This window comes from Eutrigla gurnardus, assembly GCF_963514095.1.
Source record: "Eutrigla gurnardus genome assembly, chromosome: 19".
Taxonomy (NCBI): domain Eukaryota; kingdom Metazoa; phylum Chordata; class Actinopteri; order Perciformes; family Triglidae; genus Eutrigla; species Eutrigla gurnardus.
Window position 1 is genome coordinate 21558570 of NC_139930.1, and position 25208 is coordinate 21583777.

At 42.6% G+C, this 25208-nt stretch overlaps 1 protein-coding gene across 3 annotated transcripts in view; it reads left to right on the plus strand.

Annotated features, from left to right (window-relative positions):
• The first annotated feature begins 3762 nt into the window (after positions 1-3762).
• The window catches only part of ptpn13 (protein tyrosine phosphatase non-receptor type 13), a 36974-nt gene continuing 15528 nt past the window's right edge, over positions 3763-25208 (plus strand). For all 3 annotated transcript variants that reach the window (XM_084034984.1, XM_084034985.1, XM_084034986.1), the window contains exons 1-10: positions 3763-4156; positions 8665-8784; positions 11455-11621; positions 12618-12683; positions 13547-13732; positions 14064-14151; positions 16243-16875; positions 21961-22053; positions 23037-23136; positions 24061-24277. In XM_084034984.1, coding sequence (XP_083891110.1) covers positions 8670-8784; positions 11455-11621; positions 12618-12683; positions 13547-13732; positions 14064-14151; positions 16243-16875; positions 21961-22053; positions 23037-23136; positions 24061-24277 — 1665 coding nt within the window. In that variant the 5' untranslated portion in view covers positions 3763-4156; positions 8665-8669. The remainder of the gene's footprint in view (positions 4157-8664; positions 8785-11454; positions 11622-12617; positions 12684-13546; positions 13733-14063; positions 14152-16242; positions 16876-21960; positions 22054-23036; positions 23137-24060; positions 24278-25208) is intronic.

Here is a 25208-nt window from a genome sequence, read left to right on the forward strand (position 1 = left end):
CTCCCTCCGCTCACCACCTTGCAACCATTGTGCTGCTGCAAGATGCTGGCTGTACCATCGTGGACCTGCGAGGGACCGGAGAGAGCGCGAGAGAGGGAGGGAGGGGAGAGGAACAGGGGTATAGGGAAATTTGTTGCCATGGCAACCGAGCAGGAGCACGTCTGACGTCAAAGCCCGAGCCGAGAGAGAGGGAGAGAGAGAGAGACAGAGAGAGAGAGATCACATGGAGGTCTCTGGACGGGAGGGGCGAGTAGGAGCATCTCTGACGATCCCGTCCTGTACCGTCCCGTGCGATCATGAAGCTCTCACCAGTTATAACAAGACAATAACAGTATCATAGAATATAAATAAATATTTAATTTAATTATTTATTTATATATATATTGATAGAGTAGTGTTGATGCTCCCAGTAAAAATATGTTAAAGTAAATTCAAAATAAAACGAATTATTAATAATAATAATAAATAATATATATAATATATATATATATATATATATATATATATATATATATATATATATATATATATTAGAGAATTATATGAATATATAATTATGTATATTATAATGTTGATGCTCCCAGCAAAAGTAAATTAAAAAATCAATAAAAAATATTTCTAAAAATATAATTGAATATAATATAACATTATTTATTTTATTTATTTTTTGTTTTATATATATAAATATTTTTTTGAGGAAGGAGCAAAAATAAAGACGTTTTTTTGACGCATCTGCAAGTCAAAAATAACATTAGCAATGTAATGTACCTTAGTCCTTCTGAATGTTCCGTTTCATTCATGCATTTATATTATATTTTCCATTACTGCCTAGCATAGATCCCTCTTTCTCATTTAATGTGTTATAAGTGCTCAGACGATAAGTATTCAAATCAGTTATCCTTTCTGTAAATGGGTTCAGATTAACAGCAGCATGCACATGCCAATGACCTAGAAAGCCTCTGGTCACATCTGTATGGGTCAACAAGGCTTTGGTGTCTACCTGCTAGCGCATACTGGATGCAAAATATAATTCTTTTTACATTTTTCAAGATTTCTAAGTTGTATTAACTGAGTTTAGCCACTTGAAGAAAGGGAACCTGAAATTTGTTCTAGCTTTGTTTAGGTCTCCAATGACTTCCTGGGGAAAATAAATTCACTAACTTTGTCGGTCTGTATCAGGTGGATTGAACAGCAAACGTATTAATATACAGCAGTTATTAGCCTTCAGAGGGCTCAAGGGGAGGTGGAATTATAATTTTATTCTTGACCTAATTTTAGAAGAATAACAAAAACGATATGGCATTACTGTCCTCCACAGCTTTGAGGTAATAAAACAAAATCTATGGAATTCAAGCTTACTGCTCCTCCTCAGATAGCTGCTGCCCGTCTGTGTTAAATGAGGTGGTTTCTCCAACATTTTACCAGGTGACTGTGTGCCATAAATGCTATCTCGTCTACATGCACCATTGCAACGCATAATCTTGAGTAATAAGCCTGAAGCGCTGCCAGATTTGTGTCCAAACAAGACTGAGATGAGTGCGACTTACCCATCTTAGAGTGTGGATTTCAAATGTGGATTACGATGCGTCTAAAATCCAACATGACAATGTGGCAACTCGTCTCTTTCCTTGAGCTGATGGTTAAAAGCGAGGATCTCGTGTTTCTCCTATCTCAGCCACACCAAGCCCAGTATAAAGAGGAAAATAACCCGAGGAAAGGAGTCCCTTGTAGCACAACAAACGTATGTTTGCCAGAACTGCAGAGCTGAGTTGATTAATGTTAAAGTCAGTCAGTATATCACCTGCAGGAGCCAACACCGACACCATACTGCTGGACCAGAGGGACGGGGTGCATGGGAGTCCAGAACCCTCCTATACTTAAAGTGGGAGGTTTTCTCAAGGGACTCTGGTCAAGATAAAGGAATGAAAATGCTGTAAATAAAGCAACCATTTCAACAGATATTGATTTTTATTTATAGGTGAACCTTTCTTTCAGGTCCACAGCAGCATTACTTTGCTTTAGTGGGTGTGCAGACCTCCTGTGAGTGATATACTGACTCTAAATAAGCACCCTCCAATAACAACAACCATGGTTTTGTTTTAAGTTAGACTGAGGCGGGGTGATACAAGTGTGAGAAAACCTTGTACATGCATGACCACCGGAGCTACAAACACTGCTACAAATCATTTGGCTCTCTGACGCATGATAGCCAGATGTAGCAAGGTTTTTTATTCTACACGCAGACCAAGGAACGAATATCAAAAGGCTCCAGGAAAGATTTTTTTTTTTAATTTCCTCCAGCTGGACCCCAGGCCAAAACTCACCCGTCAGCAAACCACATGCCTCCAATCTACCAGCCACTCTTTCAAGGCGGCGCAAAATCACCCCTGGGGTTCAGACTGGTGCAGACAGAAATAGAAGGGAGAGGAAATCCCAAATTAAGAATCCCTTGGTTTGCATTGTTTATTTTATAAGACCTTACTTACCTTGTTACCCCCCCTATCTGGCTCCTGATTGGGCCTCTTTGTCTGAGGTAATGAGCCAAGATTGAGCTAACGATAGGACCTACCCGACGACTCTACTTCCTCCTTTCCTTTCCTTGGAAACTTGGAGACCAGAAGGATGTTTGACAGATTAAAGTCTTGTCATTCCAGTCAAGCTGATGTTATTGAGGCAAGAACATTCACTACATTTCTGCCATTCACCCCCTGTGATAATGGAGCAGCACGATCTCTAATACGTCTCTACAAGGCTATTTGCTGTTTAGTTGGAATAGTTATTCAACACCAGCTGGGACAACTAAATGCCGGAGCTTTGGTACTTTTTAGTTGAGACTAGTGTAGCAAATATAATGAAGAAGTCCTATTGCCAAAAGGAAAACACAATTAAAACTATGTGGTTGTTAACAAATGTGTAAAATGCATGGATCCACATTAAACAATAATATTCTTTGAGAGCAACTTTCTTTGGCTTGCTAGGGGACTTTACCCATATATTTTACTGCCCAAAATGTCTACAGTATTCTACAAAATTACTTTAATTAGATTTTTGGTATAAATCTGAACCCAGCTTTTGTTTTTATTTTTTTATTTTTGGTGTACTCCCTGAGATGACGACAGCCTCCAAATATAATAAAGTAGATCTCCTTTATGTTTGTGGGATATTGTGTCATGTGTCATGCGATGTAATGATGATTAACAGCCACTAGGTGGCAGAAGGCAGCCCATTAACCAGCAGCTTTGAAGTGCCCCATAGGAAGGAAGTACTCAGCAGTGAAACGCTTCCTGGCTTCTTAGATGTCTCTCATACAACTCTTTTGATCTTGTGGGGAAATACTGAAATATGGGCAGAGCTTGATTTTTTTTCCTTTTTTTTTTTTTGTGTCGGCTCCTTAGCATGATCCCAAAAGCACACGATACACAAACTGATGCATCTGCTCTAAATATAAGTAGTGGATTTCAGCATTAATATTTAATTACATGCACTTTTATATAATCAGAGTAAATCTTCAGAAAACACACTAAAATGCATTTTAAACAGATATTTAGTGCATGGTGGTTCCATACAGAAGTTGGACAGCTATAGTGCCTATAAAAGTGTCTCCATGCTAGAAACACGCTGTGTGAGTTGCTATAGAAACGGTTAAATGACAGTCCCCCCTCGCGGACAGCCAATGGACGGCCATAGTAAGGTATCTTGTTACTCCCCGGCACTTAGCCCCACGCTAGCTGCGCTGAAGGAGGGGTCTGGTTTGTTTCGCTCCTCCGGCAGTAATGGTGACTCGGCTGCGCTCGAAGGGAGCTGCGTTATCGTGGCCATCAAACGCGACTTCTGAGCACTTTAGGAAGATATTTGTCTTTTTCTTTTAACCGCGGCGGCTCGGATAACAATAGCTGCCGGTGTGTGGTGGATTTTTTTTAACATTTTTATAGCTAGCTTAGCTGTGTGTGTGTGTGTGTGTGGAGAGGGAGAGACCTGTTGCTTCGCCTGTCTGCCTGCCTGTCTGCCTGCCTCGCCGCCTGCAACAGTCAGTCCAACTTACTATCCAAGATGTTGCTTTGTGGATGGGATGGCCTCCGGTCCCTGTTGTGTGCGCACTCATAGCCTCGTCGGAGCACCAACCCTTTTCGAGTGACTTCATAGCTCTTCTCGACTGGTAAGTTTAGTTTTTAAGCGCTTAATTAAAAAAAAAAAAAAAAAACGTAGCTAACTTTCGCGTGAAGTGTCCACGGAGTGGGGAGAAAAAACGTCCCAAACGTTGATGGTGCTGCTAGCTTAAATACGTGTATGCTAGTTAACGGTTTGTTTGGTTGTTTAGCGCGTATTGACAGGAAAGTTGTACTATATATATGTTTTTTTGTGTTACCACAATGCTACTCCGACATGGGGGGCATCTTTGACCACACCACTATTTTAAATTACAAGTCTGGCTAGCTAACCGCCACCACCACTATTTGAGTAATTATGAGAGATTTTTTTTTTGTCAACATGACTAACGTTAAGCTTTTAAAGGGGCGTAATGTGTCAGTCAGTGCAGGCTGAAGGCTTTATGGGGGTTGTAGGAAGCCAGTTTGTTACCCATCTGTCCCCCTCCCCCTTCATTACCATATAAAAGTTAGCTTTAAGTCAAAGAGGAGAAAGAAAAGTGGTGTGTGATGGAGCAAGAGGAAACATTCCCATCTAAAGTGGTTATGATGTGGATGACGTGTGCATCATCATAGGAAAAAAAAATGGGGGAAAATAGTCAGTGGGTTGGGTTTGTGTGTGTGTGTGTTGGAAGAGTGGGGGTGTGGAGTGAGGTTTTGCAAAACCATGCTCTGCATGTCACGGTACTCATAGCTACCCTGTGATTAACAGAAATGGAGCGGATGAGGTCGAGACCAAAATGAGAAGCGAGGGCCGTCGGCCCAGAGCTGGGCTGATAATCATGGAATAGTCGTGGCTCTCATTTCTGGCTGGACCCTGAACCCTGGCTGAGCTGGGGAGAAAGAAAAAAAAAACCCCCCACCAACATCCAGGGTGGCTTATTGGTGATAGGTGGAAAAACCAGTCCGTAACTGGAAGGTACCGGGGGTTCGGTACTGTAATGGTCAGGGTGTCGTCCGTCATCAACCCTGTGGTAAAACTCACAGTAAAATAATCTAGGGGAAAAAAGCATGTCGGCTAATTGACCGAATTGTAAGAGCAGGTTTCCGATTAATCAGCACCAGCCATCAGGTTCTCCCTTTTTTCTTTTTATTAAGGTGAGTCACCGCTTCCGTTTATAGTTCCCGCTACCGGTTTCTTCACAAGACACTTGAATGCAACCACAACCCATCCACTCACTGTTACAGTCTTAGGAAGTATACACTGATTGAGCGTTAACTTTGTGTCTTCTTCAGTTTTATGAGCATGCAATTTGGCTTTGTTTTGCCATGCGCATTTTTGAAAACATCCGCTCTTTAAGTCATCAGTCGCGTTGCTTCAAAAGACATCCTGATGCCAGGTCTTCCTCGACACCCGTGTGTGTCTGTGCATGTTTTGAATTTGAATCGTGTGCTGGCAGGCGGCATCATACCGTGTGATTCTGGTAATAGAGGTTCACTCAGAGTTTGTTGTTGAATTTTCCTGGCATGAATGACTTCAGGAAGATTTTCACCTCAATGTTGGCGAAGAGGAGTGCTCTCTTTTCATTGGCGTCTCCTCCAAATGGGTTTGCCAGCTGAGACCACAGTTCTGATGTTTTGGAGGATATGAACAAAATTCCTTCTCATATCTTAGTTAATAGTTGTTGGAAATAGAAGTGGAATCTGGCATTTTTATGGGCGATAGCCTCACCAGTGAAAGTCCTCAATTCTTTAAACGATTCAAGATCAAAGAAAAGTTTTACAGTGAAAGACGTACATGTTTTTATGATCTCTTTGATCCTGACAAAGACAGAGGGATGAGAACTGAAAGAAACAGAACTATTTTTACTCATCTGAGGTGCAGTTTTTCACTGGATTGTTCTCAAATCCATTTCATGGGTTGTAGCCGTGTCACAGATGGGGAAAGTGGGAGGAAAGTAAAAGCTTCGCTTAAGTGCAGAGTAAAGAGCACTATCACGTTTCCAGGATTATTTTCTTTAAAATCCTTGTGACTGTGGCCAAGTCTTTCAAACACACACGCAGACTTAAGCTTTGTTTAGGGTTTTTTTTCTCTTTTCTTTCTGCTATAGTGTGGGAATACATGGGAACAAACATCCCCACTGTTTGGAAAAAGAAAAAGAGAATGAGGCGCTGAAGTGGTGAAGGCTGTCTACTCTTGCTGTTTTGGGCCGCTGCCTCCTAAGCCCCCCTCAATAATGAGCAGGACCGTGGTCCAATGTGAGAGGAGCTGGCCCGGGCAGCAGCCTCAGCGTGGATAAAAACATTCCACTGTAGGTCTCTGTTGAAATAACAAGGGCCGCAAAACAATCAGTCTTCACAGCACCCGCTCTCCCCATTCTCATGGGTAATGAGCAAGATGGGCAGGAACCCACTGCGCCTCAGACTTCACGCCTCCCATTGACTAGAATGGTTAACCTGCATTCCTGCATATAAACATCGAGGCCTGTGACATGCTTACTCATTAACTCTCTTCTCCAAACCCAAATTCATAGAAAGGGGCGTTTGTTCCACATATTTCTTTTTTTTCCAAAATAAAGCCAGACACTAATGAGGCTGCTGACCCAGTTTATGTTAAGAGTTTATGGATGAGCGACATTCTCACATTGAGCTCGTAACGCCAAACACGAAAAACAGGTGCATTGCTTCGTTTTCAGGGTATGTTTCTAGTGAAGCTTTGGATGTGAATTCAGGGACGACGATGTCCATCTCTGTTGGGTCAGTCCACCACGTTAGTCCGGACTAGAGTATCTCAACAACCATTGGATGGATTTAAAGTTTAGTAGTGTGTGGTTCCTAGGTGATGTATTCCACTATGGGACTGTCTGTGATTGTCTGTTACATCAAGTTATGGACATTTTGAGGCACAAGTCCGGTGTTGGGAAGGGAGGTTTCAAATGCTGCCCACTAAACCTACAGCTCTTATTGTCCTTTTAGCAAATATAGCCGTTGCTGTGTTAAATGTGAGTTTGCTCAATTTGTGGGGACACTGCAAAATGAGACTCAGCCTATCAAAATTTTAAAATATGGATTATTTTTCAGTAGAGGTATCATCAACAGAGCATTTTGGTCCTGTTGCACCATGACTGTCTGTCATTGTCAACTTTTGTGACTGTATTGTGTAATTTAAGACTTCATTTTGTGTCTTTTGAAGTCTTGATCATTGGACGGGGGAAAAAGTGGTAGAAATGGTCATATAAGTCTAGAGGAAGATTGTAGTAAGTAAAGTAGATGCCACAGATAAGCTTAAATCAATATATTACAAGCACTTACCTCATTTAATCATTTCTTGAGTTTTCCAATTCAGAGAACACGGTCTCTTGTTTGAAGTGGTTGAAGCGTCTTAAACCTCTAAAGGGAAGTGATGAGATAATTCAGACACCAACGCAGCTTCTGATTCTTTTTTTGCTTCTTTACGCCCACCTGTGACATGCACATAAATAACACATTAAGCAAGTAATTTATAATTATTTATATTTGAATTTATATTCCATATTTACCCCCAACATTATTCTTTATTGCACACTCTTTTGGTCTCAAGAGTACGGAACAAATGAAGATTATTTTCAAATGAAAATAATTTTGAGCAGCCAGGCTGTGGGTCACATGAGTTCAGAGTTTTCCCTGCAAGTAAAAGCGTGTTGTGGCACGTGTGAAATATGAACCCATGTGAAGTCCTGTAGATGTACTGTTGTGTGATAATATATCTACATATATGGTACACCAAAAGCTGGAGTTGCCGTTTCACCGCCGACCGTAACATAATAACAAACTCGAGTATGACCCAGTTATAGCTTTATGGCATGTAATCAGGAATGGGAAGTGTGAGTTATTACTTATTTGTTAGAGCAGCAAGCAGCTTTGAGACCACGCAAAAAAAGGAAAGAAGTGGTGTTCTTCTGGATTAGTGTCCCCTTCAGTGGGAAGCTGCTATCTTAAGTTCTCAGAAGTTGCTAAAGAATCCAAGTTATAAACCGCTGCTTAGCTGAATGTGACTCATGCAAAGCAGGGTGTGTGTCTCTGTGTTTGTCTGTGTGTGTGTGTGCATGTGCGCATCATGTGCTTGCGCTACCTCCTCAATTGCAGAGGATGATAAAACGGCTTACGTTTAGACGACGTGGGCGTTTGCCCAAGGGCACGAGAGAGAGAGAGAGAGAGAAATGTTGATGTTAAGTGCATCACTGCTGTGGGTTTTTCTTGTGATATGGTAATGAAGGCCTATTTGCTTTAATCCTAGACCGTCAGGCCAGTCTGGACAAGCAGGGTGTGGATTCTCTCAGGATTAGTCTTGTGTTCGTATTATCATTCTCAAGTGAATCAAAAATGATTATTTTCCATTGGACAGTATAACAGCAGCATTTATATATTGCTGTATTTATGAAGTCTCAGGTATTATTGTGCTGATTAGCACATGTGATGTGCAGAATCAGATGTATGATTACCAGCCTGACTTGACTTTCCACGGAAGGCACTGGTATCTTTATAAAGAAAGCATGTTTGTTTCTATATTCATGCGTGTCCCCTTTCTCTACTCGCACAGGGAAGATGCATGTGTCTCTGGCAGAAGCCTTGGAGGTTCGAGGAGGTCCGCTCCAGGAGGAGGAGGTCTGGGCAGTGCTCAGCCAGAGTGCCGAGAGCCTCCAGGAACTCTTTCATAAAGGTACGTATGTAAGGACATGTGGGATCAAAGACGTCTCCGGGAAATGAATGCACATACACACACGAGAGTTCACATTTATTTGTCGTGCATACTTTCTTATGTCCTTCCTGTCTTATTATTGAACAGACGACTCTCTAAATATGTCAACACTTCCTTTCTTAAAATTAATCTCTCTCAATTCAATGGGAATGAAGAAAAAAAAAGATGGATTTTCTCTCTCTCTCTCTTTCTGTGAAATGAGTTGCTAATATTGTTGCTTGTGGCAGTGGATTGCTAATAAACAGTCCTTCACATCACCGCAGAAATCAAAAGAAGCAACTCGACAAACAAGACAAAATGCTTTTACGCAGGCATTTTTCCTCTTTGTCCTCTTTTTTTAAATTATAGGCTCGGCCACATTCAGACTCTAAAATTAGCAACGTTTTTGGTCTGCTATCGGTTGAATCACAACATTAAATCAGCGCACTCATTTCGTTGTCAGCGTGACTACGTTGCATTCTGGTTCTGCATCATTAGTACGGTTGTTTACCACGCAGTTTTGTTTTCTCGTGTCGTAATCGCTTTTGTGAGTCATTTGTGCCTGTGAGTGTAATTGTCCTTGAAGCCAAAGCCGAGATACGGCCGCTCAATTCCAGATTGTCTCTTTTTTTTTTTTAAACTAAAGTAAACTTCAGCGGTGGGTGACTTTGGGAGGTTTAACTCTGGAGACATTGGACAGGATGTGAGTCAGCAGGCGCTGCAGTGCCTTCTTTGTGTTTTTAAAAAAAAACTGGGTGATGCCTTGTCTCGTACAAAATTCCCAACCACCTGACAAGGTTGCCGTTAATTGTGTTGATCATCTGTGAATTTCCATGAATCAGCAACGAGGATTAAGAACCCAGCTTGACCTCAACTTCCAGTTTTTGCTGTTTTTCATTGCAGACAATCCTGGCTTGTCGTAGGAATTCCTTCTCATCAGTGTGTCCCGTAAATATGCGTTTTTATGCCGAGGTCACGTCCACACCAAGAAAATATTAAAGACTAAAAATGCAAGGCTGGATACTTGTAGCATTTTACACAATCTTCTTTTAATCTTCGCATGATATTGTGCTGCAGCGATTTGCGATTGTTCACACGTCCTTCTGTTTTCCTTCGGAGTGTAGCTGTCTAGCTATACTGAGTAAAGTGTGGCCTCTCATGTGTACAGTTTTAGACTGCTGAGTGAAGCTAAAATTTGAAGAGCAGATGTTGGAACCGGCTATTATAGAGTCACTGAGCTATGTAAAGAAGTATGTTTACCACAGTAGTGGATTAATAACGCCACACATTTAGATTTAACATTTGTTAGATGTCCTGGTCGCCTATGAAACGGAATGGAGAGTATATAAATATATATTTTTTTATAAAATTCCACAAAAACAAGAGAAGTCGATGTCTTTTGTTTTGCTGAAGCAGATTAAATGTCATACTTTAGATGTATTTGATTTCTGTGGCTGCAGTGAATGTGCCAGTTTCCTAATTGTATGAAGTTGGCCAGCGTTCAATTGACTTATCAAACGTTTACATGACACGCATGATCAAACACTTAAGGTAGTTTATTTCCCCCCCCCCCTGCTGTATGTAAACAGTAGTGGTAAGTTGCTTTGTTTGTACAAGAATGATTTTGTTTGAACAGTCAATGTGTGAATATTTCTGATTTGTTCCAGGAATCGCTCCTCATGCCAAAATCGAGTGCTGCTTGCGTTTTGTGTTTGGCACTCTGACAGCTGTCACACACCTGACAGCCTGTCTCTCTAATGGCTTGTTTACTGTGACATTGAATGCATATAACACAGGCTGTCAGCATCTAGTTTAGAGGGCAGCCTCTTAGGATAATCAGAATTATTCTCTCAGCCTAATGGCTAATACTAACAGTCAGTTTCCATCATTTCTGCGTATATCTACAGTTTATTGAATCTGTTGTTTTTGTGTGTTATCCACCAAGAAACAAATTGGCTCAGGCCAAGTCATGCAGCTCTATTATTGCTTATCCAGAGCGTGAGTTATGTGCGGGATACACCTAGTACCCCATTCTACTCTCGAGTGAGATCTTCAAATGGTCACACGAGTTTTAAACAGGAAACTTCTATTTACTTAGTAAATTCCAGCTTTTGAAAGTAGATATTTAGTGCCTCAAATCCAGCTCCTCTGTTCGTCTCACTGCTCCTCTCCGAGTCGAAGAAAAGAATTTTGCAGCGCTGTTCAAACATTCCTTTGTATATTTTTAAAACATTCTCTAACCAAAGTGCAGGCTGTGGCTTTGTAGGAAAAGAGAATTACGCCGTGTAGCCATTCCTTTCTGCTTCTATGCCTCAACAGTTATTTGCTTGCAGGCTAAGAAAGCAACATGTGTTTTTGTTTACTTCAATCATCTCGAGTTTCCATAAATGCCGAAGCCTTAGCGATAAACATCCACTGTGGTTGGATATGTCTACATTTTTCGATTTAGACCGTAAATGCTTCCACAAAATTTGATGGTAATATCGAGCTGGAAAACACTGTAATTCGCTGTGTGTATGTGTGTGCTTTCGTGTTTTAACAATGGCTGGGAATTTAAATAATGGAAGTCGAACAATGTTGTCGTGTTTGTTTTGTTGCTTTTCTTCCTGATTCTAATCTCCAGCTGTTGAATTATCTGTTTCCCCTCTCCAGACCCTGCAGCCATGGGCTTCATCATATCTCCCTGGTCCCTCCTCCTCATGCCCTCTGGCAACATCTCATTCACAGATGAGTATGTCACCCAGCAGGATTTAAGAGCCTTCACAGCTCCAGAGGTCATGGGAGGGGTCTCCTTGACTTCCGTCTCTGATATAGAGAAGGTATAAACCTTTATATTACCCATGTTTTTACATATAACATGTTAAGTCTCCAACTGGAGCATGATGGATATGATTAATAACATCTTATTGCTTGTGTTTCACAACCACACACACACACACACACACACACACTGATATGTGTCTTATACGTCATGATCTTTAGGTACCTTTACTACACTTTACTTCCTTTACTTCACATTTTTGGGGTATTTAAGATGGCGTCTCCCTGAAGAGGAAGACCCTATTGCTCAAAAGGAGACTGCAAATAAGCCCTTAAAATGGGATCTTTCTGCTGGATACCCGTCTCTGGCACGGCACTCCCCAACCACAACACCGTTTTCTGCTGAGTCAGTTTTCCAGCCCTGGTCCCGTCTCCCCCAGCTGAGTTATTTCAGTGTAGAAAATCTAATCTGTTTCTCTCATTATCAGAGACTCTGGGTAAACATACGTCAGCTGCAAGTGCAACAATTTTCCCTCTCACTTTTTCAACATTTCAGGGGTGGTGGTGCTGGTGTTGCTTTTTAATGGGCGGCTTTTACGTTTCCACATTTTTGAGAGTGTGAAGTGCGTCTTTAAGTTTGCACTCGAGCTCTGTTCCTGAAAGACCTTGAACGCTTTGCTGCATTCTTTGGCAATCCCTGAATTATTCTTTCCTCTACCAAGCCCAACATTCAGGGGGAAGTGATTTCTCTCCCGAGCTATGAGTACACAGTAATAACGAGAGGAAAATGGAAAAAATGTTTTGGGATTTAGGCTGAAAGCCCACGTATTTTCCCCCTTTTCAAATAAGAGTTAATTCACCTTGTGTTACACTCCAGCTCCAGTCTGTCTTTCTTTCTTCATCACAGGGCGGACTTTTATTAATGAGGTTCGGTGCCTAGTTCATCAGACTGAAACAAAACCTTTAATAGTCCTCATTTTTTTTACATGCTCACTGTTGCTTTACCGTTTACTGCTGCTTATTAAACTTACGTATGAAACTTTTTTTTTTCACAGATGCACATGTACTCTCTGGGGATGACCCTGTTCTGGGGAGCAGACTATGAGATCCCCCAAAGTCAGGTAAATTATCTGGCTAATATAGGCTGATTCTGGTGACTAATATATGCTTATTAACAACACTGAAAGCAGACATTATGTTTGTTGGTAGAATCTGACTTTTTAAATGAGATATGCGTGTATCTTGATGAACTGTCAATGCGCCCTGGAATGTGTTTTAAATCTGCCAAGACCTCTGGAGACTGTCTGGCTCACAATGAATCCATGTCTCAGCCAGGTGTAACACACAAGATGTGTTGACATTTGTGAGAAAACACCGCCCACGCGTTAGAGATGACTCGCACTCGGGTGTACCATCCACATCGCGTCACTGAAGGGCTCAGGCCTCACCCGTGGCAGCTGAGAAGTTTGTAATAAACATTGGGCCAAACACAGCATGCCATTGTTTGCGACGCATGTAAATAAAGTGTGTTAGTAGACATCATGTCGACACACTGGCTGCATAGACGGCTGATGACCCTACTAAACCGACTCTGTTTATGTTTTACTTCCAGTTCGATCTCTGAATCTGCTGCTTTCTTGACATTATGTGCTAAAAAATGTGATGGGGATAGATTCAGACAAAAAATGGGTTCTTGAAGTTGTTTGGCACACACTGTGAAATGTGCATCTTTTATGTGTTTTTGAAGGACAACTTATTTAACAGTAATTGGAGTGAAAAAATGTGTCTTTTAATCTAAACCAACATGTAGTGGGTGATGGGTTTGCACCATGCTGGCGTGGCTTAGCTCCGCCTCCACATCTGAACATGATAGAAGTTGGCAGGACAATATGGGATGCAGGAGCATGCCACTTACAGTATATTCTGCCCCGTCACTGTTTGTACTGTGTGTTTGTTGACTCTCTTCCTTCTCTTTGCCGTGCAGCCTATGAAGTTGGGGGAACACCTAAACAGCCTGCTTCTCAACATGTGCGACGACGTCACGTTGAGTCGAATGTCTTTGCGGACGGTGCTGGACATCTGCAGCAAACACATAAGGAACTCCAGTTGTGACCCGCCCTTCTCCTATATCAGAAAACTGGTCCGGCTGGTACTGGGCAGCCTTTCCCAGGTAAGCAGTTTTTTTATGTGGGTCACATGCCCGTCTTATTTGCCCATTTTTTTTATTGGCTCGCACAAGCTTAGGCTAACTGTAAGCGAAGACAATTATCTGCTCTGTCAAAGCAATCTTTTTTCTTTTTTTTAAATTACCCAACAGATAATGGGGCTCATGCTGATAGAACATGATTTCAGGATGGATCACTCAGAGGGAATGACCTCGAACTCCTGTTTTTTCCCCCCTCCCCTCCCCTCCCTGCTGTGTTTTGTTTTTGTTTCTTCTCACACCCGCTCTTTGTTTTTCTCTCTCTTTTTACTTCCACTTGTTGCCTTCCTTCTCTCAGCTGGACGGTCTGCTGACTGACAGAGAGTCGCTTCCGGAGCGGAGCAAGGAGATCCGCGAGAGGCTGAGGGGCAAGGGCTTGCCCTCGGGTAAGATGCACACATCCAACGCAGTGCTGTTTTTGCTCAGTGGGTTGACCAATGAACTCTACTGCGGTGTAGAAAGAGTCTTTTATTCACACAGTGATTCAGATTCCTTCTTTCTTCATGAAAAAAATGGTCTGGTTTCTATTAGTCTTCAAAAACATGTTTTTGTTTTTGAACTCATAAGTTCTGTGTAGTCTTTTTTTGGATCTAAGACACCAGCTGCTAGAATAGATTGTTGAGATTATGATGAAAATAGTTCGTATAATCAGGTCAAGATATTCTATTCTTTCTTTCTGATGATAAACAGGCTGTTTTAGATGCTGAAAGTTAAATTTACGTTTTGTTCGGAGGGAATTGGATGTAAATGCCATGTCTGGTTGTCGGGTCTATTCATCACTTAACATCCTCACTTTGTGGAAAAGAATCGAAACTAGACAGTGAACAACATGCCGCGACTTCAAATCGCATTTAATTCAGGAAAATATGACCAAGTCTTCCCAGTGGTTTCTGGGAGAACTCCGGCATTTTTCCAGGCCATGGAAAAGGCGAGCGCAGCACAAACATGGCTGGCGTCCCGATTATGTAAGCACGGGATGGCATTGATTACAGATGCATATTTCGGAGTCACCAGTGAAGCTGCTCGTCTGCTGTTTGTATCAGTGCTTTGTTTCCCTGGTTAAGCAGCAGCCAGCCCGAGGGAAAGTACACGGAAAGAGTATTACTCAGTACTTAAGCGCCTTTCTTCTCAAGAAGCAGCTCCCTCCTGTATGTCGGTCCACTTATTGCTCGGGGGAACTCAGTCATTGTCTCTTTTTCATGTTGGATATTTTATATTGCCATGTCTTTATTGCCCATATGATGGCTACACCAAACATACTAGTATTCACTGAATACTTGTGGCAACAATAGCCTTCTCTGAGAAATAAAAGACATCCTGTTTTTTTTTTTTGCTCAATCTAGTCCTTGTGTGCTTCCCAGAGTTCCTGGAATACGGCATGTCCGTCTTTGATGTGTTTCCCTGTTAAGACCGAGCATATGCTTTGTAGATTAAACCACCACATGCAGCGTTTTTACAGGACCTGACGTCTCCCTCTGTGCAACTCATTTCTGCAGCCGTTGTTTTTTACGCCTGTTCATGCGAATGTTCGCCTTCTGTTTATCTCCTCCACTCTAAAAGACAAGCTGGTATCAGTTTGTATACAGCTTGTCTGGAAAGGCAAGGAATGTCAAAGAAAGGGACATTCATTCTTCATTTATTTATTGTTGTATGCTATTTATTAATGATGGAGAAACCTTTGCTCCTGAACAAAACGGACTATGTGCAAAAGTAGTTGTTACCCTTTCAGGTCAAGAGCTTTTCTTTGTGCTGCTGTTGGTTTAATTTACAAATTAATTCGTTTTATTGGCCATGGATGAACGTGACAGTGGAATTTAAGGTGAAGAAAAAGAAAGAGACGTTTCTGTAATAAGGCATCTGGTTCTAATAATTCCAGCCAGTTATCATTACGTTTATCTAACCACCACTGTGTCAGGGTTGCCAATATATATAAATATACTACATTTTTGCAGTTATGACTGCTTGGGACACCTGAGGACACGCTGTATGTCTATCCAATTATACATGGTTGTCTAATCTTAGTAGAGGGGCCTGCAGCAGGTGCTCAGGTCGGTCTAACGAGGCAAAGGAGGGGAGTTTACAGTTGACATGTTGTCGTGTTTAGTTGACATGTTGATGCTGTTAGACATGGATGCCAGGTTGGATAGGCACTTAGGCATAATGAAGCCTACTGTATGTATTCAAATGGAAATCCTAGTTAATCCCACTCCTCGCCCCTCATGAATACCACTACTGTATTGATATTAATGATGTGATCCACTAGGAATGATGTCTATTTCAGATTATCTCTTGCAGTTTATTTAGTGTAAAATTAAATGAGCAGTTGTATCCATTAGAAACCAGATCTACTTTTCCTTTGGAATACCTTCTAAATGGTTTTCCTCATCTGGTATTCAAGAGGAAGTGTGTTTTGTTTTGTGTTTTGTGTTCTGGTTATGCTCATAGTTCAATAAAATGTTGGTTTCTTGTGTTCTCAGGAAGGAGTGCCGCCCCCAGGGTTCTGGAGCGCTACAGAGCCAGGAGTCAGGAGCAGACGTCTCTTAATCGAGGCCTCAGTCGTTCCATGGGCTCTCTGCCAATCCAGGACCTGTTGAAGGGGGACGACGGGGCAGCCCTTCAGTATTCCCCGTCTGACTATGGACCCAACTCTGAATCCCCCACGGAATTCTACTCCAAAACCCCTTTACTCCAGCACCAGCACTCTTATCCCTATCTGCACCCACTTCACCCCCAGCAAAAGGGCCGCCCGGTGGAACTGGACCGGAGATCTTTACCCTTCCACAGTGGGGACCCGGGCCCTCGTCAGGCACGGAAGAACTGGGCGTCCTCTGTGGACTTGGCTTGCATTGACCCAGAGGCTCTCCGTTTCGGGGCCTTGGAGGATGCGCGGAGGGGCAGCAGTGCCATAAGTACCCACTCCATAGGCAGGCTTAAATCCCCCCTGCGGGCATCCAGGGAGAGGGAATCTCACTTCTCTGAGTTTGCTGGGCTGAAGAGTAGGAAGCCTCATCACCACTCAGCCCTGTCGGTAGGGTCGGGCCTCGCAGGAGCCTATGACAGGATAAAGGAGAAACAGAGGAAGCTACAGGTGCTGAGGCAAGCAGTGGATGGTGAGTATGCTTTCCATGTTTTTTCATTCTGTCAGTCTTACGCCTTTCCCCGACTCATAAAAAAGAATAATCTTCACTTGTTGTTTTTTAGTATTGGGTGCATAAATCTAGACACTTCTTATGTGATTGATTGATTAGTGCAATGTCATGGTTGTCCAAGTCGGAAACGCAAAATGTGAACATTTTTTTTATCTCTGTCTTTTTTGTTTTTCCTCATTGTGACAGTTTGCATCACCTGATCATAATTATTGCAAAGTGATTTTGGTGACAGGTTTTCATTTTCAATAATAATACTAATAATAATTCACTTAATAATAAGTAATGTGTGGCGCTGGTACTTTGTCAGAGCGTCTAATGGGCCTCGACTACATCGACGAATTTCAAAGGGTAAAAGCCGTCACCAAAGTTTCCAGCTTTATGTGAGACGCCGAATAAAATCTTAAATTAAACATAGCTCCAGCTGTGTTATTAAGATATATAAATGGGTGGTTAATGGGTTTATGGATTTATCAGGCAATAAAAGGCGCTTACAGCAGCTTTCGATGGGGGGGAAAAGTCTGCGGGAGGCAGCCGTCAGCTGGGCTGATCTGAGAAGAGAAAATGTGACGGCGATGAGGTGACATGAGCCAGACACACACTGGGACTAGTTACAGGCTGTGTGTGTGTGTGTGTGTGTGTGTGTGTGTGTGTGTGTGTGTGTGTGTGTGTGTGTGTGTGTGTGTGTGTGTGTGTGTGTGTGTGTGTATGTGTGTGTGTGTGTGTGTGTGTGTCCATCTGTAACTACCATGTGAGATGGGAGCTGGGTGCTGGCATCGAATGCAGTATCGTTGGTGGTGGCAGTGCAGCGGTGTTTGGACAGAATGTATGAGTCACTTGTACAGAGGTTTCCAAATGACTGATTCTAATTACAGACCAGCTTAATTCTAGCCTGCTGCTAACTGTCACACATACTATATAGCCAAGCCCCCTTCTCTTTTTTCCCCCTAACATATGACAAGGTATATACCGACTTAAAAATATACAATCACATGCTTAGACTGGGCACACACACACACACACGATTGTTTAAATGCTCAGCAGTCAGCCCCAAGAGCTTTACGTTTCCCATGGGAGCTTATTGAATTCTTGGTAAAGTAGTTTTATGCACAGTCACTATAGGGGCTACATGGATCTGCTGGCCATCTGGGGCCAGTGGAGGAGCATGAGAGATGAATGATTTAATATAATAAACCACTGTCTTCTACCTCTTTTTTCCCCTTTTCCTCCGCCTGCTGGTTTCCCATACGTCCCACTCTCCAGCACCCTCAAACCTCCAGCCTCCCTGCTTTTCTGGCAGCTATTTTAAATGCTGACCGAGCCTCCGACCGACGGCATTCTTCTCCTCGACTGTGGCTTTTTTATCCCCAGCAAGTCCTGCCTTCCTCCCCTTCACTCCCCTTTGCCTTTTTGCTGATTTGTCATCAGGCACTTGGTGTGTTTTTTTTAAACTATGTATTTGATATGATGATGTGAAGAAAAGAGCGGAGCTTCTTTGCCTAGCATAACATGAAAATGAAAATTATGGGTAGCCCCTGCCTATTGTCTCGCTTGCTTGGTTAAAATAGACGGGATTATTTTGTGTCATTTTTTTGTGTCCGCTTGTGATTGGTATTGAATTATGGTTAATCTTAAATACCGTGTGAACGCAGAAGGAACGTTTACTCCCATCAAGATTGACTGGAGGTCAACTATTAAGAAGACGGAGCCAAAAATATTTTTGTATTCCACCCCAGAGCTGTTTCGCTATAATATGAACGGGGCCTAATTGAGCACAGACCATTTGCTGGGCCTCGTGGATGTATTGCTTGGCAGAGACCTTCTTTTCTTTCTTTTTTTCTCTTACTTTTTTCTGTTCTTTTCTGCAGGAAAGTGATGGCGCAGCAGTGGTCAGTGCTCTCAGGTTTCACCCAGTTACACGCTGGTTCTCTGCCGTTCATGTCTGTGTGTGCGTTTGCAAATAATGTCCAACTGGATATGTGTATTACATGAGCATAACTAAACATTGTGTGTGTGCATGCCTGTGTGTGCATGGGCATGTTTATACCCGGTCCCCTATGTCTCATCCCAGTACCACCTTCCTCCTTTTTGGTGCCAAGGTGCTTCAATCAGTAGACACTTTCTTTGCAGACCCAGAGGCTGTAATTGAAGTCATGCGTAGAGGATGAGGGAATTCCAAACATTATTGGACTTTTCCGGCACTTGGCAGCAGGTCATGTGGCTTTGGGCCGGGGTGGGTCCAGCTTGGACAAGAACACAGAACTCCGCTGCCTCGGGGGAAGGGGAGGTGTTCAGGAAAGCGAACCAAACCCAAATTTGAAAAATGTGTTTTTTTTTTACTCCAACGGTTGCAGCAGGAAAGATTATAGTAGTGATGCTTATCCCTTAACCATTGGTTTAACGTATGATCCATTTCAATCAACCTGACTCATTTCCCCTTCACATTAAGCATAATGTCTAAAACAATCACTGAAGGTTCAAAAGCAGAGCAAAAACTTTATTAATAGATATTTCCATTGGTTTGGCCTCTTTCTGCACTATGTGCACTATGTGCAGTTTTGCAGTGTTGTTTTTCTGAGTCATGTTAACTGGAGGAGGGGTTTCTGTAAGCTATTATCCATTTTAAGTATATGCTCTAGGAAGTTCCCATTTCTCTCCCCTGCAACCACCAGACTTTGAATGACCTCACGGTCTGATTTGTGTCTCTTCCCAGCTTGAGCACCCCCCAAAAGGCCGTAGCCTATAGAAGCTGTCTGTGTACTTTCGGAAAGCTCACGCAGAAGTGTCAGTTCTGCAAGGAATCGAGGAGAGAGGGGGGGGGGGAGAGGAACAGGGATGTGGGAGAGGGAATGAGAGGATAAGGGTGAAGATAGGAGTGAGAAGTAGGGAGATAAGTGCAGGTTGCATTAATTGGTTGCCAGGAAATTCTGCTCTTCCCGTTAGAATTGTTTGTCGCTCCCAACGTGGAGAAAAAGACATGATGGAGCTTGGCAGAATGTATTCATGTATTGAACCCCTGGCCTCTCTACTAAAATATGCCGACAATGACTGAAATCCTCCTCTTCTCTACTTTCTGTCGACGTCCTTTTTTGTACATTTTGTACATTTTTGTGCGTGCATGCTACTTACCAAACATTCTCCTTTTAGAGGTGGAAGAGGAATATATATTTATATATCCTTGGAGAAACGATAGCATTCACTGTGTATGAGCCGTGGAAGAAGCCATGCAGTGCTTGTTTAACTAACCATTCTGCCTGCTTACTCACTTGGCAAAACATTGACAATGTCGGCAAAGATATCGCCTATCATCGCTCTAATTAGCGGTGGCCCTCTTCGTCTCGCTTTGCCCTCGCTGCTTCGAGGTGCAGCTGGAGTTTTGGGTACATAATGAAATGTTGATTCAGGTTTATTTGGGGTTTCTCTGCTCGTTCACACTCCGGTTTATCGTGACTGACACTTGTGCCTTGATCAGAAAAGTTTGTACACACACTGAAGTTACTCACAGGAGCTACAGTTATGGTTGCACTCATAATGCATTGTATATTATAAGGTAGGCTGGGTACTTTTTAAATGAAAACAACGCAGTTAGTCGGTCACACTCAGACAGCATACCTCAAATTGAGCTGCAACAAATTGGCTTTTGCATCATCGTTTGCATTGTGATCTTTCCGGTTATTTTTGCCACATCCGGGACACTCACCTGACTTTTTTTAATGGTGAGGTTAATGTAATGTTCTTTAATTAAATACTTGTTGTGTTTCTTGCTGGCTTCACATGTCATTTAGAGTTTTTTTTTAATGCAGACTGATAGGGCAAATGCAGTTAGATCTTCTCGTCAGTATTTTTATATAAAAATGTGCTTTTACAAAAAATAAGTAGAACATAAAAATAGTTCAATTCCCAGATGTGTATCTTATTTCAGCTTCCCTTTCCTGCCAGGCCACGAGCAGGTCATAAACCCTTCTTAATTTGCCCCTTTTTTTTTGGAAAATCCTGTTGATTGGGTTGTTTTCTGCATTAATTGCCCAACTCGCCCTGTAGTAAATTCATCATGACTGCACGTGTAGCAACATAGCGGACAGTTTAGGACAGGAGACTGTGCACGTGTGTGGGTATCTGTGCATGGATGTGGCGATGAAGTCTTTGTGCTTGGCAAGAAGGGGAATTGCTGTAAATGGCACAGAAGAGACCTTTTGTGTCCACTTTTTGTGATGCAGGTATTTTCTCATGACTCACCAACCAGATTGAAAAACGTCACATTTGGCTGCTGCCGGGCCACAGAGCTTCTGACTTGTTTATTTAAGATAGACACCATTGCAAAGAGATGTTGTACCGGGAAACTCTTCTGTAATAGAATGACTGACTAAGTAATGACTAGTAAATGCCATTCATTCCAACCTATGTGGGTGATACTGAGGAGCAGGACTTTCAGGTTCTGTGTACTATAGGCAGAGACACATGACACATCACATTAGGGTCCAGACTGTTTTTTGAACCTTGTTTATGGTGTTTTCCTGCTTTTACCACAGAATTTCATTGCTCAGAGAAAAGTAGATCATTGTGGAGAGCTCGTCTGTACTTGCTGTGGTTCACCCAGTCAAGCAAGACAAAGGATGACGCCCTCGCCTGCATACACTTGTACAGGAGCTGCCTCTGAGTGTGGTTACATATGTCTTCCATAAAAAGAGTGTTTACCAACAGCATGACTAATACTTGCTCTGCTAGTGTCCGTCTACCGGTTTGAGGTTGCATCAGTCTCTGTAGGATTTGGAAAAGAGTACTGTAAAAGAAAAAACTAAGCCCGTCAGTTCACCTGCTGTCTTAAATCTTAAGTGATGCAACTTCCCCGTGTCAAAAAAACCCCAAATGGCTTCATCTTAACATCCCTCACAAACAGAAAACAAAGTCATGTAACCACGTTTAAGTTTCCCGTGTGCATGAAGTCTGTTTGATCCATTTCATCATTTGGCAGACATCCTCTTGTGTTAGCACGTGGCTCATGTTATGTTATTGTAAAGAGATGGTCTCATGGGCTTTCTCTTCCCTCAGACCCAGTCCACAGCCACCACAGGTACCACAGCGATTACAGTTCATCCAGTGAAAGCCCCTCGCTGACCTCCTCTGACCCAGACTGCAGACAAGGTAACGCATTTAGTCCTGTTCCTAATGATCTGAAGCCCTGTTGCTTTTTACTTTCATGTATTCACACCTGGAATGGTGATCATTTACCAAGAGAACCGACTGTTATCTGGGCCACAAAGCCTGGGTTTGAAAGCCACTGGCAAAGGGTATCACTTATTCTTTTTATTCACCGACTGTGGTCTGTCCTGCACGGTGAGGTGCATTGCTCTTCACCCTCTCTCGGGTGCTGCTGCTGTCCTGTGCTGCTAATGGAGTTAGATCGCGTCCTTCGCTCTGTAGGATTGCACAAGAACGCCAACCTTCACTGTCGGTGCAAAACACCCTCAGTGTCGTAATAGTGTGGGAAACGCGAGGCTGTCGATTTCGCAAAACACACAGCACCTCAGATTTAATCTTTCCACACAGAGATATAAGATCCTATTTGAATATGGATTCACGCGATAGCATGACAGCATGATACGACGTGTCATTTATGTAGAGATGTTGCACATGATTTCAGAAAGTATAGACATAACAAAACACACACGGTGTCGCAGTGTAAGGCTTGGGACACAGTAGAGTTATTATATCTAACTACATGCATATAAAAATGGACTCTTATAGGCAGTTTTACATGCAAGTAGTTGTAGTTTTAGATGTTTATTTGTGCTTATGTTTTTTGAGGCATGAATAATTAAGAGATGATATATATGCATGATATATTTAAGTACTGTTTGACACGTGCTGTTTCTCTCTCTAACACAATGGTGGTATTTTGTATGCAAATTTGAACTGGGGAACAACAGAGAGCCTATTTGTGGTGCTGATTTGACCTGATTTCTAGAACTGCTCCTCCGCCCTGAACACATGTTGATGCAGGTACATTTGCACTGCAGTTTGGGTGTCTGCATCGGAGGGCGTGTTTGATTGCGTGCATGTGTGTGTGTGTTAAAACAAAACTGTGTGTCTGTGTACACGGCTAATATTCCCGTGTCTCCTTCCAGCTAAGAAGCCCGGCGAGGTGAGGAGGTACGGCTCCCAGCTGGCACTTTCCTCTGAACATGATGCCCTGTCGCTGACTAGTCACAATGCAAACAGGCTCAGGTAAAGCATGCACACCGGTGCACGTTTTCTCCCTAAAGCAGCTGACTTACAGCTACCAGATAAAGGGACAGTCCACCCCTAAATCGCTCACAACAAAGTCTGTGGATTATCTTAAGTAATAGTCATGATTTCTGGGAATAGACGTTGTTGAGCTTTTCAAAATAATTTTTAATTTGAGCACCACAAGCTGAGTGCCATATATGTGCCTATTTCCAAAACTAGGCAAGTCACAACTAAAACAGTCTAGACTGATGCATGGCACTACAGCTAAGAGCAAAATATGTATTTTGTGATACTTAATTGTTGGAAATCTATCTCCTCACAGATGTATTTCCCACTGCATGGGAGTGTGTAGTTATTTTTGGGGCCTTTGACGCCTTTATTGGACAGATGACAGTGCAAAGACAGACTGGAAAGAGGGAGGGAGAGAGAGTGGTATGACATGCAATCAAGCTCCCACAGCTGGAATTGAACCGAGGGTGTTTCAGTAACGTGGCATGCACTTTAACCATTCGGCTACCAAAGCACTTGCAGAGTGTGTGTATGTCTTAAATAGAATGTGTCCGGTCCTCTGGGCCACAGCTGGTGTGGCACAAGCAGGCCCAGCCCCATGCTTCACTAGTGAGGTCATCTAATGTCACATCCACATTCAGCAAACCCTATCTCTCTAATCTCTGGTATTACTGCTGCCTGCTGTCGCCGTGTCTGCCAACAGGAAAAAACAAACATGTTTTCCCTCAGAGCACTTGCTGTTCCCCTGACACTAAAAGCAAGATATACCAGCTAGTATTTGGTGTCTTTTTGTGTGTAAACACATTAACTTACATCATGTTGCTGCATTTATTTTATGGAGAAAGTCAGTGACTAAAATACAGCTTTGTGCCGCTCTGACACGGACCCTCCTCCCCTCTTCCCTCTCTGTAGGCTCTATGAAGGAGCAGCTGACGAAGGCCTGGTCGGAGCCGAGCTGCTCCTCCAGAGACAGGAGGAGCAGGTACAGCGGCTCCAGGCCCATCTGGCCAGCAGGCTGTCCAGGGCCAACCTGTACCCCACAGAGGAGCCCCTGGCCCCATCTCGCAACTCCATGCTCGACCTTCGAGACCCCATCCTCACCTCTTCTGTAGCACTTCGCAAACCTAAGGTTTTTGCTCTATAATCTGTGTTTATTTATAATGTCCAGATTGAGGATCACTTTATTTATGTGGCTTATTTTCCTTTGCAAACATGAATTTTGTTTACATCCAAAATTCCCTGTATTACCATAGAGCTGTAAACCACATTAGAGTTAAAAGGCATAATTTAAACACTGCAAGGGGATCTCTCTTCACCCAAAATCTGTTCATTTATCGAAGCTTGTGTATATTGCAATATTTGATGATGCATGTACAATTTTAACGAGCTTATTGGCAACTATTTTGTTGACGCGGTGCTCACTGGATGTTCTGTAAATACAAATATGCTGACTGGAAAACTTAATTCATGTCAGCCCGGCTCAGATTTATCCCACATACTATTACAAAATAGTGAGAAATAATGGTAAACGTAGCAACCCATCTGCTGACGTTTGCAGTAAACCTCATATACTGTATATCGGTGATATTCCTAATTGGAAAATTATACTTGCAAATGCGGAGACGTATTTGCCATAGTGCGTTTATGGTAGACTTTAAACTGATGTAATTTCGGCCGTGGGGGTTTCGAGATGGCGATACAAAACCTTTTGAGCTGAAGGAAAGGAATCTCGCCCTTCCACTTCTCGTGAAAGAGACTTCAATCTCAAGCAACTATTCAAACAGGTCTGATGAGTTAAATACTGTACTCTCGTAAGCAGTTTCATGTGCAGTGTGGTTTCGTGCGTGCTTTTGTTTTTCATAGTCATTTCAGAGGAGTGATATCATAAGAGATGACTCAGTATATTTTAGTACTGTACCATGTATCATGTACACGTACCATTGCCCTAATGCAGTGCTGGTATTTCTGATGCCATTTCAACGTTGTTCTGCTCAGAGAGTATTATTGTGTGTGGTTATCTGTGTGTGTCACAGATGTTTTGGTAATGTAGCTCAGCACTG